Consider the following 17,677-nt stretch of genomic DNA (forward strand, 5'->3'; position numbering starts at 1 on the left):
CAGAAGTAAAACATTTACATGCTGTGGACATGTGGACTCCCTTTGCCTTGGGAAAGATAAAAGCTTTTCCTCTATTTATCCTCTTTCAACACACCAGTTTTTACAGCTAGTCTATGTTTTTGTCACTTTGTTTCTCTTCTTTTCTATGTATATTATCGGTCAGGTTTTTTTTTTGGTTTTTTTTTGCATTCATATATCAATTATCTATCTCATATCTAAAGGTTCCAAGTTCCTCTTGAAGATGACATTCTGGCCTTTCATCCCGGGGTTGTATCAGATTAGATTTGGTTTGCTGGGGCAATATCCTTCAACTTCAGATTGTCAGGCATCCTCCCACGATTCATATTGGTCCAAAAAGATCACATTGGTACCTCCCCCTAACACACACACATTTACACACACACACACACGGATACAAATTCCAAAGTGACTGTTGTTGCCCCTCTGCTTGCATTTCGGACGGCTGCCCACAGGCCCTCTTGGTGAAATGTTCTGCAGTCGCGTGGCCCTGCGGAGGCTCCAGCGGATCGCCGTCGCTCCATTAAATGTCACCGGGAGTGTAACGGGTGCCTCGCAAAAGGAGATGTCCACCCTACCGCGGGTCTACATCACCCGGCAGATCCCCCCTGAGGGTCTGAAGATCCTTCGAGAATCAGGACAGTGAGTTGACTTTTATTAAAAGACTGATGACTGGACGTCCAAATGCACTGCATGCAGTAGTACTTTGACTGACTATGAGTTTATCATTGACTTTGAGTAAATAGGGCAGACCAGTCACATAACATTGAAGCAGTCGAGAAGACGTATCCTATTAAAGCAAAGTCAATTGGAATTTCACATAACCTGTTCTACTCCACAACAGGGTCTCTACAAATGGAAGATTTAGTTTCCACAACATTAAACAATGCTAGTGAGATTGCTGTGTGATTGTCCCCAGGGTGCAGTTGGAGCTGTGGGACTCTGACGACGTTCCCGTGCCCAGAAAGGAGCTGCTCCAGAAGGTGAAGGGGGCTGATGCTCTGCTCTGTGTGCTCACGGAGAAAATCGATGCAGAACTGTTGGACGCCGCAGGTCAGATTGATCATCCTTTGTTCCTGTCGAATCTGACCTATCTGATGTATGCAAAGAGCCAACTCCCTCAAACGTGTGTGTGTGTGCGTGTGTGTGTGTGTGTGTGTGTGTGTGTGTGTGTGTGTGTGTGTGTGTGTGTGTGTGTGCGTGCGTGCGTGCGTGTGTGCGCGCGCACGTCAGGTCCGAACCTGAAGGTCCTGAGCACCATGTCGGTGGGGTTCGATCACCTGTCGCTGGACGAGCTGAAGAAACGGTTGGCCAATCATATCTCTCGAAAGAAACACACGAATCTATACAAAGCTGCCCCCCTTGAGCCATTTTGACGTCATGACAACTCATGACATCAAAGACGTATGGTTATAAATGAGTTCTTCCGTGTGTGCGTTCTCTTCAGGGGGATTCGCGTGGGCTACACCCCCGACGTGCTGACAGACTGTGTGGCAGAGTTGACCGTGGCTCTCCTGCTCACCACCTCCAGGAGACTCATCGAGGCCACACACGAAGCCAAGACGTAACACTATGCACATAAATCTGGGGGGGAGGCACTCACACGAGCGCTGAATTGTGTATAACTGAACCCGTCCTCTCCATCTTATGCTGCTCCATGTGCATCTCTTCCTCTCCCTACTTTCTTCTCTCACTTTGGATAGAGGTGGCTGGGGCACATGGAGAACTCTGTGGCTGTGTGGCCATGAACTGGCCGGCAGCACTGTGGGTATCTTCGGCCTGGGGAGGATCGGTGAGTGCGTTCTGTCCCTGAATTTCCCTCCGCCGATGAATAGTGTAATCACTCCATTGATAAGCTCCTGTGTGTGTCTCTCTACTTTTGTTGTAAGGCGTGGCTATTGCTGAACGCCTGGCCCCGTTCAAAGTCAAAAAGTTCATCTACACAGACGTAGCCCCCAGGCCTGAGTTAGCCAGTATCATTAATGCAGAATATGGTAAGAAAATGGCTTTTATCAGTAGGTTTATACAGGTTTAATCCCCAACCCCGATATAAACGCGCCAAGACAATTATAAATGATCTTGTATTGTATATCCTCCTAGTCTCCGTGGACGAACTAGCCAAGCGGTCGGACTTCATGGCCATGTGCTGCGCTCTGACACCGGAGACAAAGGAGATCTGTAACAAGGACCTTTTCTCCAAGATGAAGAAAACCTCCATCTTCATCAACACCAGCAGGTACTGGTGATCATAATATCCTCATAATAAACATATAACCGGGAAATACACAGTGAAACCAAATGTGCTTTTGAAACGTGAGTCTCCTGTGCGTCTTCTCTCTTTCTCTCTGCGTTGCTTTAGAGGAGGTGTGGTGAACCAGGAGGACTTGTATGAGGCTCTGTCCACCGGGCAGATCGCAGCGGCCGGACTGGATGTGACCGTTCCCGAGCCCCTTCCCACCAGCCACCCCCTCTTCACCCTCAATAACTGTGGTGAGTGTGGAAGAACTGATTTAGCATAAAGCAATCCTAAAGTGTTCTTGAACAAAGCAAAGTCATGATTTATTGGGTTGTTTTTTTATGGCAGAAAACACAAATAATCTCCAAGGATAAGATTCATACGTAATATATATATTTTTTACTGTTTCTCACTCAAGATCATTTCTGTCTTTGTAGTGATCCTACCTCACATTGCCAGTGCCTCCTACACCACCCGTAATGCCATGTCCTCCCTGGCAGCCAATAACCTGCTGCTCGGCCTCCGTGGAGAGCCCATGATTAAACCGCTCAAGCTGTAAAAGAGCCCATCACAGCTGGATTCACGCCGAACGGATGGTTGGGAGTCAGGCTTCCCAACTTAATGATTTTTTCTTGTCGTTTTCTGAATTGTTTAATATTAAACTGGGCCTTTTGACTGGTTTCAGTAAACTCATAAATGATGACAGTAATGACGGAAAATCAACTGACATAATTGCTGAAGGATAATTACTATCAGATAATTATGCCACAGCTTATCGTGCAACATTGGAGAATTCTGGAAAAATGTCACAATAGATAAACATCAACTTCTCTTTATTAAGCCAATACAACAAATGAAATATTGTACATCTTTTATACCTTTGACAAAAACGACAAACATTAGTAACCTCCAACTTTACTTTAGTTCCCCGGTGTAAGTTGTACACAGGGGGAAAAAACAAACATGTAAATCCTTCCATTTTGGCATATCAAGAAAAGCCCAGCTATTTAAGCAGACGGCATAAGGCAGTAACTAACTTTTTTCAATTATTAATTCAGGCCTTTAACATTTTTTTCGTTTTGGCATATTCATACTTGAGTAGTGCATGGACAATGAATGTGTCAGTGCATATTTCACATTAAAAAAAAGTTTTTACACAATAGTTACATAATAGTTCCAGAAGACAGCACCATGCACCTTCATATCTGTGTGACATGGGGAGCCATTTAAGATTATTCCACCTTGGACCCTTATCTCCAGGCAAACACACAGAGAACCAGAAGACTGATTTGAGGTTGTCCATTTATTATTATTTATTTTTTTTACGTTTTCGTACTAAAAACAGGCTCACATCTGCAATGTGAGTAGTAACTGTTTGCCTTATGTTGTCATCAATCACTTGGGAAGAGAGAAAACAGTTTAGCTTATGTAAAGAATGACAACATCAGTTATTTCCTTTGAAAGAAAAATGCCAAAATTGCCTTTTTTTCCCTATTCTAAATAATCCTGTTTATTAATTTGTACACATAACAGCTTGAAAACATAACATTAAGGTGCCACCTAGAAATGGAAGCAATATAACATAATTCTCAGTCAGTGACAGACAGTGTAATTGACACACTACAGAAATACTACAAAAAGGCAAACATGGAATAGGTTGTTCAGTTCACTACGACAGATTTTCTACCTTTTCAACTTTCTACCAAGTAAAGCACATTTATCTCAATCGACTGGACGTCAAATTCCCAGATTGGGATCATTGGGGCAGGGAAAGGACAAAAAAAATGGAAATTATAAAAAAAAGTGGCCCTGTTAACTCCTCCATTGATTTAACAAAAGTAAAAAAATTGTGACAGTCCATGACGATAGAATTTATGAATCTATTACATCATGTACTTTTGGACTACGCCTGCGGGACCTTTATGAAGTCACAATTACCAGGTCCACCAGGAACCCTCACAAAATAATAAACAGACCAATTTTGGCTTCTGCATCTGCCAAATAATAAAAGTAGGACGAATCTACATTAAGTTATGTCAGTTAGCAGACACCTTTGCCCAAAGTGTCTGGATGAAAAACTGAGTGAAAATATACATAGATCAGCCACAACATTAAAAACACCTTCCTACTATTCTGTAGGTCTCGTACGTGCTGTCAAAACAGCTCTGAGCCGTTGTGGCAGACCTCGGGCTTGTTGTTCCAACACATCCCCCCAGATGCTCGATTGGATTAAGATCTGGGGAATTTGGAGGCCAAGTCAACACCTTCAACTCTGTCATGTTCCTCAAACCATTCATGAACATTTTTTTTCAATGTGGCAGGTGCATTATCCTGCTGAAAGAGGCCATTGCCATCAGGGAATACGGCTGCCATGAAGGGGTGTACTTGCTCTGCAACAATGTTTAGGTAGGCGGTACGTGTCAAAGTAACATCCACATGAATGCCAGGACCCAAGGTTTCCCAGCACAACATTGCCCAGAGCATCACACTGCCGTCTGCTGGCTTGCCTTATTCCCATAGTGCATCCATCCTGGTGCCATCTCTTCCCCAGCTGAACGACGCACACGCACCCGGCCATCCACATGATGTAAAAGACACTCACGTGCCCCTTGTAGGCGCTTTCAGAGGTGGACAGGGTTTATCATGGACACTCTGACCGGTCTGCGGCTATGCAGCCCCATACACAGCAAGCTAAGATGCACTGTGTGTTCTGACACCTTTCTATCATAGCAGCATTAACCTTTTCAGCAATTTGTGCTACAGTAGCTCTTCTGTGGGATCAAACCAGAGGGGCTAGACTTCCCTCCGTACGAGCATCATTGAGCCCATGGGCGCCCATGACCCTGTCACTGGTTCACCGGTTGTCCATCCTTGAACCACTTTTGGTCAAGCGCTACATACCAGGAACACCCCACAAGACCTGTCGTTTTGGAGATGCTCTGACCCAGTCGTCTAGCCATTACAATTTGGCCCTTTTCAAAGTGGCTCAGATTCTTACGCTTGACCATTTTTCCTGCTTCCAACACATCAACTTCAAGAACTGTTCACTTGCTTCCTAATACCCGCCAGTAATGTTGTGGCTGATCGGTACATTGTTACATAGTTCGACATTCAAGGCAGGTCTTTCTTTTTGATTATCTTTTTTTACCGCTTTTGTCATGGGTGTAACATTAGACTTATGAGAGGTATAAAGAATGCACAGATACCAAGTACTGTAGCAAACTATTATACGTTTAGATAATGACAGATTTCTCTTATTTTGTTTTCTACCAAGAGAAAGCCATGACACCCACCTCTAAAGCACTGCAAAAAGTGCTGTACCTAAAACATCAGAGGTCAATTTTGTCCAATTTATTAATATACCAGGCAACATACTAGTCAACTTCATCATCCTTTTACACTCATGTACGCATGCACAACCACACAGTGCAAAACAAATTATTGATGGGCTCGTGCTACAATCCTCCATTCTACGAGTGCCTAGATTTGGCACACTTTGCTCACAAAATAAATATTTTTTTTTGCACAAAAAAAATCTGCAAAATGATTGCGGAAGTGAGGAGAGACCATTAGCAGGTCCCTACTTCCTTCAGCACAAACAATGACAAATACAAAAGGTGCTCAGATTGAAAGGCAACTTGAGATCTCCAAATATCAATTTGATTTTGAGTAAAAATATCCGTGATCCAGCGCCGCTGCCTCCTACATCTTGGGGTTCATGATTGACAGTCAGTTTTGTAAAGGAGCTGGAAGGACACGGAGTGATTCCATCCACTCTTTCGACAATAGACAGTAACACAAACACAACACTTGTGCCAAGAGTTCTTACTTAGGGTGAGATGCTCACACTTACTGCCCAATCCAGCCTGCACCTACGTTGGGATCACTTTTGCAAATAACTCATTCACAGCCATCAATGGGAATGCTAACAGCATACGTCAAGGTTCTGAGACAATGGAAGAGTCATTATGGGGAAGTCATCGGGAGGTTCCAACTGTATAACAAAGATCACATTGGTCGTGTCCTGATGGGGGTGGGGGGGTCGGGTGATGGGGAAGTCATAGGTATCAACTTGAGCTTCCCTCTTACTTCAGTAATTCCAGAGAACACCCAGGAGACAACGCAATTGTTCGGCTGCATTTACTCACATATTGACTCCAAACACGACCAATGGCAAAACCTTGAAGTGAGTTCATGGGAGACATAAGGTGCGGCAAGAAGTGGTAGGTTAACAAACTAACAATAAAGAAATGTCTTTATGCCTATACATTGATGAAAATGATATATTTTTGGTGGAGGCATCAGACCGATCCAGTTGACAATTTGCTTGGTAGCAGATGGTGTACGATTCTCTACTTCCCAATAAGGACTATTAAGAGTAGTAGTAGTATACTAGTAAGATATGACACACACAGGGGGAATTCAGGTGTCGTGGTCAACTACTACTACGAGCATACATTTTTGGTTCTTATCACATAGTATATTGTATGATTTAGATTTCCAAGGTTTTTACATTTTCCACCTTTGAACTCCCAATGCAGTAAAATGCAAACCAACAAAAGCAACATCTTAAAATGATATGTTAACCATTTTTCACCCTGGGCCTTATCAATCATTTATAAACGTTCTTAGCACAACCTTGCTGAATGCTTGCCGCTCTGCAGCAGCTTCTCACTGTGCTCAAATGCAGTCCCAACAGGGCAAACAAGGCCTTAAAAAATACATTAAATCTCCTTTCCGAGAGCAGGAAGCTCAAGATGTAGTCGGATAGTCGTCATATGTTATGCGGAAAAAGTGATCCCAAACCCGGAATTTTATCAGGGTTTTATTGAATCCAGCACTTATGCAAATCAGCCCTTTTGGCTACATCCAGGTGAGGCTAGAAACAGTAAGTTTCAACAGACAAACCTAATCTTTAATGATCCTTTAATTTAGTCTATTTGATGTTTAAAATCACGCCCTGATTAGCGACGCCTACAGCAGAGCATTGGGCATGTTGTTGTTCTGCCAGCGCAAGCAGGTGGTTTTGGAGTGCTTGTACAGGTGGGAAGACTGACTGAAGCGCTTGCCACACTTGAGGCAGGCGTACGGCTTTTCCCCAGTGTGCACACGGATGTGTTTCTTACAATCGGTCAGGGTGAGGAAGGTTTTGCAGCAGATTTTGCAGGCATATTTTCTGGCCCCCTCGACCACCAGGACATTATGCTCCGACAGAGCCTTTTTACACTTGGAGAGAACATCCGCTGAGGCTCGGGTGAGCTGAGGGGGAAGGGACGTCGGCCTCCCGCCATTCATGTCATAGCTGCTGTTCTCATTGAGAAGCAAAGTTCCGCCCAGACCGGACGAGGACGAGGAAGGGTCCTGGAGAAGAGCACTTCCTGATCCGTCCCCCCCCATGCTGTTGGCCACTTTGGGAGCAATACGTCTGTAACCAGGGTAACCCATGGAAGCGGAGGTGCTTCCTTCCGCAGCCCTTGAGGCTCGAGCCAGAGAATGAAGGCCCAAACTAGACCGCTGAAAGTCAAGGCCGAAGGGGTCCACCCCTACGCCTCCCCCTCCACTTCCTCCAACTCCTCGCGGGTTCCCCAATCCGTCGTGCAGAGGGCGGAGGAAGAGAGAATCGGCGTGGAGGCCATCTCCAAACCCGCCATGACCCTCGCCGTTCAGTGAGCCTTGCCGGAGAAGGGAGGACGACGCAGAGCTGGGCGTCCCAGAAGCATCCTGTCCCAGCAGGAAATTGTGTGACACTGTATCACCGGTTGTCGTGTTGGGAAGGTCGTCATCCCTGGTTACCAACCCTACCGAGCTGCCTCCAAAACCTTTAGGGCTGAGGAAGCTGGAAATATGGAAGCTAGATTTGCTGTTCATACCGCTGGCACACTCGAATCCTCCTGCGCCTCCTGCACCCCCGCTGCCTCCACCTATGCTGCTTTTTAGCAGCAGCTGGGGGCTGGGCTGGAGCAGGGAGTCAGAGCTGGGCTGGGGGTCTGAGGAGAAGCTGCGGTCACTGCTTTCGGGGCTCAGCTCCACCTTCTCTTCCTCCTCCTCCTGCCCCCCGGGCTCGGCCGGGTCGCTGCCTTCCGCCTGAGACATGACATCGCTGGTTTCGTCAGCGGGCTCTGGGGAGCTGAGTGGCTCTCGTTTTACCATCACCTGTATCAACAATGGGTTGTGTCATCTCTTGACAAATTTCAAGGAACAAATATTAATACATTAAAGAAAGATATTTTGGATGTACAAGTTGGAAGCCACAGCTTTACCTTCTCTTCCTGCACGTCTTCCTCGTCGTCCTCCACCCTCGATTTGATCTTTGCTCGAGCGTCTCGCGGATCACCGTCCTCCGTGTACTCCTCCTTTCCCACTGCTCCCTGCATCTTCCCCGACTCCTCCCCTTCAAAGTGTCCGCTGTCTGATTGGCTGGGGATTTGAGAATCATCTTGAGAAGCCCCAACTAGTCCGGCTATTTCGGCATCTAGTTTTGATTCATCCCCCATTTTGTGGGAGTCTGGGGAAAGCAGCGACTCTTCCTCCCTCCCGCCACTGATCCCTACCTCTCCCAATAAACCTCTCGGTGGGGCCGAGGGCCGGGGCCTCTGCCTGGGTCTCTCGTCTGACAGGCCCAGGGTGAGGGAGGGCTTGCGCTTGTGGAAGCGCCGGATCGGGATGGTGGCCCTCTGTTCAACCATACCTCCATCCACCCCCCGTCCCACCACGTCCTCCTCCATTCCTCCCAGCGCAGAGCTCACCAGGCTCAGTCCGAGCTGCTGCAGCAGGAAAGAGCGCTGCAGCCTGGATGTAGCGGTGTTGGCTGCCAGGTTAGCGTTGGCTGCCATCTCTACTGCTTGTTGCTGTTGTTGTTGCTGTTGTTGTTGTTGTTGTTGCTGTTGTTGTTGCTGTTGCTGTTGCTGCTGCTGCCTGTGCCTCTGCTGGTCCTGCTGAGGGTGGTGGCGGGATGGCCTGTCAGCAGGTGGAGATACAGGCAGCGTGCGGGTGGTCAGGTAGTGTTTGCAGGCCTTGACGACATTGTTGAGGTGCAGGTGTGAAGCCGCGAGGAGGATATCCATCACATTGCTTTCCCCGAGCATCAGTGTTGAAGTGTACATCATGTCAACCAAGGCAGCAAAGGCCTCTGCAGTCACCACCTGGGGGAGCACAGATGATTATCAGTTGACACCAAAAGCTTTTTTCACTCTCTGGGAAAATCATGGTCGTCTATGCCCTCACCAAAATAACAAAATCATTATGTTCAACTTCACCTCACTGTCCAGCTGGATCATGTTCATACTAGCATCTCCTTCGGCAACAGTGAAAAGGGCTCTGAAGTGGGTGCTGCAGGCGGCCAGCACTGAGCGGTGGGCCTTGAAGTGGCGACTTCCCACCACAATCACACAGTCACATAGCTGGCCGTGGACACGCTGGTAGTTCAGCTGTTGGAAAATCTGCTCAAAGTGGCTTGGGAAATCCATAGCTCTAAAGGAGGGAACAGAGAAAAGGGGCACGGGTTAAAAAAAAAAAAAAAAAAGGTTTTGGTAAAGAAGAGGTGGAGGTAAGTGAGATATGGGGAGGTGGTGGGTTTAATTGAGAATGTGACGACTGAATGGAAAAAAAAAAAAAAGAATGGATGGGACTTTTCATTATGGCTCTTACTATCATTAGATTTTAGTTGAAATAATTGTCAATTTTTTGTCTCTTTTTTATTCTACGCCACTAACACGAGCAGACTATTGCGAACAGAAATATCTTTCGACATTAAAAATTCAAACATTACAATTTCACAGTCAACCCAACTGATGGAAACTCACCTAATTCACATTCTATTTATTGTAACATTTCTAAGATTGGATTCAAATATCCCCTTGATATTTGGATGGAAACATCATTGTAGAATTACGATCGCAATCAAGTGGCTATGTAATAACTGTGACAGCTCTACTTTTGATGGAAGTTTGATCACTGGACTTATTTCTATGATTATTTATATATGCACTTATAACGTAGTGCATACAGTACTGTATCGTCGCACCAGACTTCTTGAAATACTCTGTCCATGCACAGTGACCTGCACTGCAATTAACTCTGTACATACATACTCTGTATATATGAATACACTAATTAACTATACTAGTATATATATCGACATATTTTGCTCAGATATAATTTGAGTATATTCGACTTGTTGCATATTTATTTCTAATTGATTTTACTCGTTATCTCTATGACTGCTACTTCTACTTTGTTTTGCACAGCCTTTGGAGTTTGCCCATTTCACTGCGCCACACTTATATGACGTGACAAGTACAACATCTTGAACGTTCAAATCTCGAACGTTAAACGACCAGCATCCGGCTAGCCAGCGCAGCCACGCCGGCCGCCCGGCGGGGAACACGCGGAGTGAAGTCCGGACGAAACCGGCGGAGTTCACATGAGGATGCGGAGCTACCTTGGATGTCTCCGACCGGGGGACGGCACAAAAGGTCCTGGGAGAGCAGCGGAACAGGCCCCGGCGGTCACGGGCTAAGGCAACAAGCTACCTCCGCTAGCCTGTCCGGTTCCGGGCCAGCTCGCGTGTGCGACGTGATCTCCAAATCAGCACTTGGTCCGCACCGTCCCATGGATTTGGGGGCCTATTTATCGACGATCGTCCGGTAAAACGTCCCACCCATCCTGTTCGGCGGAGTCCAGCGCGGTCCACTCCACCGTGTTTAGCGGGCGCGACGCGAGACTCGCTGTGGCGATTCGTGGCGAACGGATCTTTTGAAAGGGACTCGGGAGTCGCTCCGGCATCGCGGCGCGGGGAGCGAGTGTTCGCCGACCCACGAGCTGGAAACAATCAACGGGAGCTCAGTGGAAACCCAGGACACAGACGGACAAGCCGTTTGGCATAACCGCCATTGGACGCGACGGATTTTCTTCCGCGTTCCGCCAAACTAAATCGTTTTGACCGACTTTGTGGTTCACACTCCGCCGAAACACGTTTTTTGTTTTTTTTTTGTTTTTGTTGTTCTTTTTAAAGGTAGATTCCCGCGTCCAACTGAGCCGAACCCATCATCGTTGACCGGGAGTCAAAGGAGGAGGACCCCCCCCCCGCGTCCATTTGAACGAAGAGTCGGAAAGTCGAACGACTCCTTTTTCACCGAGTGACTCGTCAAGAATCGAGTCTCAGGAAGGAGCCGAAACTCTCATCGCCGGGCTAGAGCGGCGGCGTGAGCAGCGCGTCCCGCCCGGTCGCGAAATGCCGACGGGTCCGCTCGCTCTGCTCTAGACGCCGACCATGGATCCGTATTCTGGGATCGAACGCGGAGCGGGATCTCTAGCGGCCAAGACGCCGACATAGTCGTCTCACGCCCAGACTGCTGTACCCGCCAGACTCACAGGGAGGCGCCATGTCGCGTCTCCCCCGCGACCTCGCCTGAACGACTGGCGCGTTCAAGTCATGTGGGAGTTTCGGACTATACGACGTATCATTGCTGCATTGCTGAATATAGAATGTAACATGCTATATACTAGTAACGTACTACAAAAAGACACAAATAACAGACGCAAGCAAGGCAAATAATCAGTTAAAGTCTTTGCACATGACTCTAACACATTTACCTTTATATCACAGACGATGTAGGATATTTGAGTAACGTTTTATTTATGTTTATCGTGTCCGGCTCTTGCAAACTTTTCCTGCGGTTGCTAAGTAGGGGAAATCAGGGTACAAAGCAAAAGACGCATAATATGCCTATTTAGCTTTATATATATATATATATATATATATATAGTATTGTATGTATTATATAGTGTATATAGTATTGTATGTATTATATAGTGTATATAATTTGTGTTATACTGTTTATACTGAACTGTTTTTCCAGGTGCCAGGAAGCTCGTCCCTCTCACATGACTTGAACGCTTCATGAAAGTATTAGCTCCTTATTTCAATTTGTACGCGTTTATTTTTGCGGTTTATCTTTTAAAATGCGTAATAGTTCCATTGTCCTTGTATCTGTCAAAGAATCGTATGAATTCCCATGGCTTGTTGTTGTTTGGTGGGGCCTTTTTTTTTTTTTAATAAAAAGGTTGAACTGAAGTTCGTAGCGGTGCCACTCCACACCCGAGGGTGTCGCTGTCGATCGAGGGACGTCCTTTCAGAAACAACAACAATGGCTGCCACCTGCACCTTCGTGCTTTGTGAAGAGGAGAGAGAGGCGGATAAGGCGACTATTGGTAAATAACATTCTCATCAAGACGTCGTGGAGTTTCAGAAACATGCCATTGAGACACCAGTGAAATACGGTGGGCTTTCCTCTTCGGAACAGCCGGCTCTAGTGTCCACGTGGGTACACGGGGATGGGTCCAGTGTCGCGCAGTGGGGGAGTTAAAGTGGTAATCCGTAAGATACTTTTGCTTAAAACCAAAAATGAATCATTTTTTTGATATTAACCCTATATTTATTTAGCTGGCACCTCGTAAGAAATTGCCAGCCGGTCTACTTTGGTCATGCACGCACTGCTATGCTGCCTCCATGGTTGGTGGCGGGGTCCGCCTTTCCCGGCAAGAATGCGAAGATCGGGTCTGTGTGCAAGAAGTGAAAAAGGCAGCGGCGGTGAATTTGATAACTTGTGGTCATAGAGCTGTCCGGACGCGAGTTCACAAAAATGAAGGGCACCTTCGCAGGAAAAACCCGGGGTGTGGCCCAACCTCCTCAAGTGACCGAGAAAGAGAACCTCAAATCGAACGATGAGAAGAAGGCAAAACTTTCGAGAAAAGCATTTGACCGTCTTGGAGCAAAGATGACAAAGGGTGGGGTTCTTTTAGGTATTTGTAATGTAATACGCAATCCACCCAACACAGACAATCTCATGGATGACCACTTTAACAGTATCAGATTTTAGTGTTTTTGTCCGCTCTTCAGATGAATGGGTTTGAAGGTCGGGCTTAATTTAACTCATAGGATGACAAAAATATGAAGCATCTCCTTATGGTGTATCAATGTGACGTCATTATTGAAGAGGGTATTTTGATTTCTCCTCGGGACAGTTCAGTTTTCAAATGGGACCATACAAAACGCGGACCGGCTGGATTTCGCCTTCTACAAGAGCGTAGACGAGGCGAATCCGAAGAAAAGACTCAGACGGATGCTGGTGAGAAAGATGGGAGACGTTGTTTGGGCTGTATCGCGTGACTGCGGCTGCTGCTGCTTGAATACTGTTTTTTTTTTTTTTTTTTTTTTTTTTTTTTAATCTTTAGGTTGCAGAATCAGACAGACTATCCTACGTTGGAAGCAATTTTGGAACTGGGTCCTTCAGATGTGCCAGTCTTTGCAAGTAAGGCTGTCAGAGTACAGTGCAATTTGTGTATTCCCAGGCTTCAAGGTGGTTTCTGAAGAGTGTCGTTTTTTTTCTTCTTCTTTTTTCTTTTGACCCTGTAGCTATTATGTGGGAGTACTGAACAAAACGACCATGGAGATGGAGTTGCACAGTGCACAGCTCTTCAAAATGCAACCTTGTATACCAGGTAAACAAATAAACAGTGTTGTTTAACACTAGGTTTGGGCAATGTCTATGAAAATGACAGGACGGATTACATCACCTTATCGCACAGGCCTACTGACCACTAGCCCCTTTTGAGGATGTCCTATTGTTTGACTTATTGTTTCAAATTATTTTAACCCTGTTGAAAAAAAAAAAAGTTTAAAATTTTTACTTTACAGTTTTATTTTATTTTTTCTAACCAGGGGAGTCAACCGAGATTGACAAATCTCAGGACGCTCATATTCAGACATACCGAGAAAAGGTATCATAGCCCCCCCCCCCCCACACACACACACACACATTCACCATCCATTATTTAAATTACAAAAACCTACAACTGTTTATGCTGTGTATAGGGATCCCTTATTATATGTTAATGCGTAAACGACTCTTGTCTTTAGCTGGACTCCCTGACTGAAGCCTTTGGCACCGTCAGGCAGAAAAGAGCCCTGTCTTCTCGCAGACTGAACGATGTGGGCAAGGAGACACTGCAGAAAGCGATGACAAAGGCTGCCAGCGACGTCATTGACCATAAGGGGCTCGAAGGTAAATCCGGTTAAAATAGCGGCCTCTGCCAGGTTCTTCTTTCAAATGCCACTGATGTGACATTCATTCTGTTTCACTTTTCTTGTGTAAATGTATTGGGAAAACGTCCGCCCTTCAAACAATCCGAAACAGCCATTTTGCCTGATAGGAGTCAATAAATGCCAATTCTTAAATTGAATGTCTACAGTTAATCTACCCAGTAACATGGTAAAACGTGCTTTGACTGAGGCTTCAATGCATGTGCAAGAATTACCAGTAGCACAGAGCCCAAAGTGCCTTAACTATTGATAATGGGACAAAAGACCATCAGCGTTAGGCCCTGCCTGTTTAAAAAAAAACCAAAAAAACGAATAATAATAATAAAAAAAAAAATTGCATTTTAGCTCAAATAGCAAAAAAAAGAAAAGAGCAGCTTAATGTATCATTTCGAGCAACGTTTTTGATTCCAGGACCTTTTTTCATCTATGTCTTCAACATTTTTTCCGTCTCTGTTACCCGTCTCTACCCTCAGCCCTCAAAGAGGAGCTGAGTCAGGGCTCCAGTCAGATCGACTTCACTCTCTACCTGCCACCACGCAATCCAGATGCAGACAGACCCAAGGACGTCTATGCGTTTGATGATCGTATCCTTCGCTGCTTTTTATTTTTATGTCTGATTATGGATGCAACGGAACTAACCTGCACCGACCACATACATACAGCCTGTCTGCAGAAGTGTGTGTGTCTGTCTGTGCTATTTGTCCTTGATTGATTCCCAGTCTTGTCCCCGGCTGAGTATGAGAGCTTGGCAGATGGAGGTCTCCAGATGGCAGCTCTCACACCTGAGGAGCTGCAGATAATGAAAGAGGAAAAAAAGTAGGCTTTGCATACACATGTGGAGGATGTATACAATTTTTTTTTTTAAATATATATATATATATATATATATATATATATATATATATATATATTTTTTTTAAATCTTAACATAAGCCTGCCTTTTCCTTTGAGTGTTTTTTTGTTTTGTTTTTCCTTCCAGAAATTTAAGTGTCCTGAAGCTGTTGGAATCTCTGCCTAGTGAGGGAGAAGCCAGGGAGAAGACGCTGCGCTGCGCCTTTTACCTCAACATGCTCCTGAAATTTGGGAAACAGGATGGCAAATTTAGTAAGTGTGAGCACTTGGGTATAATAAGATATATGAGATATGCTTTCCCTTCTCTTTGCCACTCTTAGGATTTGATGCCGGATCATAATTCACTTTCATGCTCATATTTGCAGCAAGCAAGAAAGATGGCTGCCCTTCTATTATCCATAAAAAAATGCGAAATGACTTCGCAGTGCAGTGCTTCAAAAAGGGCTGGTAGGACGACCGTTCCATTCTTCAGAGAATTTACACGTTCAATCGTGCTGATCCCAAACTTGACTCACTGCTCACATTTCACTGTAGGTTCAACAGCGTCGTATCGCCGGCGACACGTGCCAAGCTGACGGCTCACTGCCTGGCGCTGCTGCTGCACGTGGGAAGCATGTGCGCAGACCTGACGTTGTTGCAGCGCGACCTCAACGTAGCAGAGAGCTGGTAGGAAGGCAGGCCCGTCCTCTCGCTTTGCGTCCGTGTGAACGCAGATGCTCCCAGAGAGTCGAGGCTGCTCTTTGAGAAAAGCGGTCGGAAACTCCGCCGCTTTTCTCCGGCGGCGGCTTATATAACAATCAAAGCAAAACTGCATGTTGTGCTTTTTGATCTGGGTAAAACCTTGTTTTTTTAATTTTTTTTTTTTTTTTTTTTTTTATAAAATCTTGAGATAAATTCCTAGGCTCATGGGATTATTAGCCTCTTTAACATCTAAAAATATCCTTCTTTCAAGATTCAGGATTCAAGAGGTTTATTTGTCACATACATAGACATACTTCCATACATATATGCAGTGAAATGTCACATCAGAACTCCAGCATCCCATTCGTTGAGGCCATAAATGAAAATCGCAATAGCTATAACTTTAAAGATATTGCCATTGTCTGTACCTCTGAGTAGCTCCCAAATATTTTTTAAACCTGCAACATTTGAAGCTTTGAAGCATCTTTCTCCAATATTGTTGATAGCACCTGTGTAAATGTGAAACAAAAGAAGCATATCATTTAAAATTCTTATTTGGTTAATGCAGCAGATTTTTCCGTCCAAGGAGACATTGGTGTCACGTTATATTTGTTATATGGTCCCAAGCGCCGCTAGCTGATTTGTGTTTTCCTTTTAGGATAACTAAGGTGGCCAAAGCGATGGGGCTGACGCTGAGTAAGACCGTCAAGGGCGCCCCGAGAGACGAGCACAAGATTGCCTTCCTCATTCTGCCCCTCGTCAAATATGCACAAAGTTCGGAAAGAGGGGCTTTCAAAAGAAGGCGTTGAAGACCAGGAATGGGAAAAGAATGTGCGGTGGGGAAGTGAAGTGGGATTGACAAATTTGAAACGCCACAAATTAAATTGGTTTGTTAATGTTATTTTGTCAGCAAATAAAAATAAAAAAATGTTATAAGTTTGTTGATTGGAGATTTGACTTAGGCTTCACACTTGATGTTACAAACCACTGAAATGAGATGTGAAAAGAAGGAAATATTTTCAGGTTGGTGAGAATAGTCATCACATTTTCATTTGATTCATAGTTTTCTATAATTGGCTCAAATCATTCTCGTCTGATCAGTTACATGGTGTTTTACAGCATATCTGGAATATCTGGTTTATATAAAATAAGTCACATGAAAAAACAGGAAAAAAAATCACATGGCTACAGTCCAAGACTACACAGGCCCACTGACCACAAATTTGGGACTGAAGCTAGTTTGGTATTGTTTTTTTTCCTCTTGCATATATACGTACATTATAACAGCTCTCCAGCCGCCATCAGTCTTGATAAAAAAATCATACAAGGCACAACCATACACTGTAATATGAAAATTATAGTGGATTTTCTACCTTGAATTCTGAACTGATTTACAAACTGTCCACTTTCAAAGTAGTGCATTTTTTTTTAAGAGCTCTTGGATAAAAGCCGGACAGTCAATGGGTAATAATGTGTATATGAATATAACACTGTGGAAGTCAGAAGCTTAAAATACAACTTAAAAGCTAACAATCTGCTCTATGGAAGATGGACGTTTGAAGTGATCCTATTTTTTAGAAGTGCAGGGTAGCGGCTCATCCAGGATTTCAAAAGTTGGAGCCGCCTTAATGCAGTGGTGAACTCTCCTTTTTCATGTCACAGCTCGTTGTGCCATTGACGACGCCCTGCTCTCCAGCAGGAAGTCATCGTTTGAAGCAGCTCGCTCGTCATCTTAACAAGGGTCACATCTTGAGTCGCACGCCGCGCCGAGCTCTGAAGAACACGCT

The 17,677-nt window shown here is 45.1% G+C and overlaps 3 protein-coding genes across 4 annotated transcripts; 2 read left to right on the forward strand and 1 right to left on the reverse strand.

The window, feature by feature from the left end:
* Positions 1-487: 487 nt before the first annotated feature.
* grhprb (glyoxylate reductase/hydroxypyruvate reductase b) lies at positions 488-2,813 on the forward strand (the record flags this gene model as incomplete). Its single annotated transcript, XM_079999280.1, has 9 exons — positions 488-660; positions 938-1,071; positions 1,252-1,328; positions 1,440-1,582; positions 1,722-1,810; positions 1,908-2,012; positions 2,119-2,254; positions 2,378-2,508; positions 2,692-2,813. 9 exons carry the CDS (start codon positions 488-490, stop codon positions 2,811-2,813), a joined length of 1,110 nt encoding a protein of 369 aa, XP_079855406.1.
* A 3,626-nt stretch (positions 2,814-6,439) lies between these two features.
* On the reverse strand, positions 6,440-10,922 carry zbtb5 (zinc finger and BTB domain containing 5). Its single transcript, XM_079998686.1, has 4 exons — positions 10,695-10,922; positions 9,511-9,724; positions 8,515-9,396; positions 6,440-8,407 (listed from the first exon to the last, which is right to left on the reverse strand). Exons 2-4 carry the CDS (start codon positions 9,718-9,720, stop codon positions 7,229-7,231), a joined length of 2,271 nt encoding a protein of 756 aa, XP_079854812.1. The 5' UTR covers positions 9,721-9,724; positions 10,695-10,922; the 3' UTR covers positions 6,440-7,228.
* A 1,477-nt stretch (positions 10,923-12,399) lies between these two features.
* On the forward strand, positions 12,400-17,666 carry polr1e (RNA polymerase I subunit E). Of its 2 annotated transcripts, none has more exons than XM_079999263.1 (12): positions 12,400-12,466; positions 13,280-13,383; positions 13,490-13,566; positions 13,671-13,756; positions 13,977-14,035; positions 14,175-14,319; positions 14,831-14,941; positions 15,077-15,173; positions 15,337-15,461; positions 15,575-15,656; positions 15,744-15,875; positions 16,549-17,666. In XM_079999263.1, the coding sequence occupies exons 1-12, from the start codon at positions 12,403-12,405 to the stop codon at positions 16,697-16,699; spliced, it is 1,233 nt and encodes a 410-aa protein (XP_079855389.1). In that variant the 5' UTR covers positions 12,400-12,402; the 3' UTR covers positions 16,700-17,666. The 2 variants fall into 2 exon arrangements, with proteins under 2 accessions (XP_079855389.1, XP_079855388.1); XM_079999262.1 differs by having other exon boundaries at positions 12,457-12,466; positions 13,285-13,383.
* Positions 17,667-17,677: the final 11 nt, after the last annotated feature.

This window comes from Zeus faber (genome assembly GCF_960531495.2).
Source record: "Zeus faber genome assembly, chromosome: 4".
NCBI lineage: Eukaryota > Metazoa > Chordata > Actinopteri > Zeiformes > Zeidae > Zeus > Zeus faber.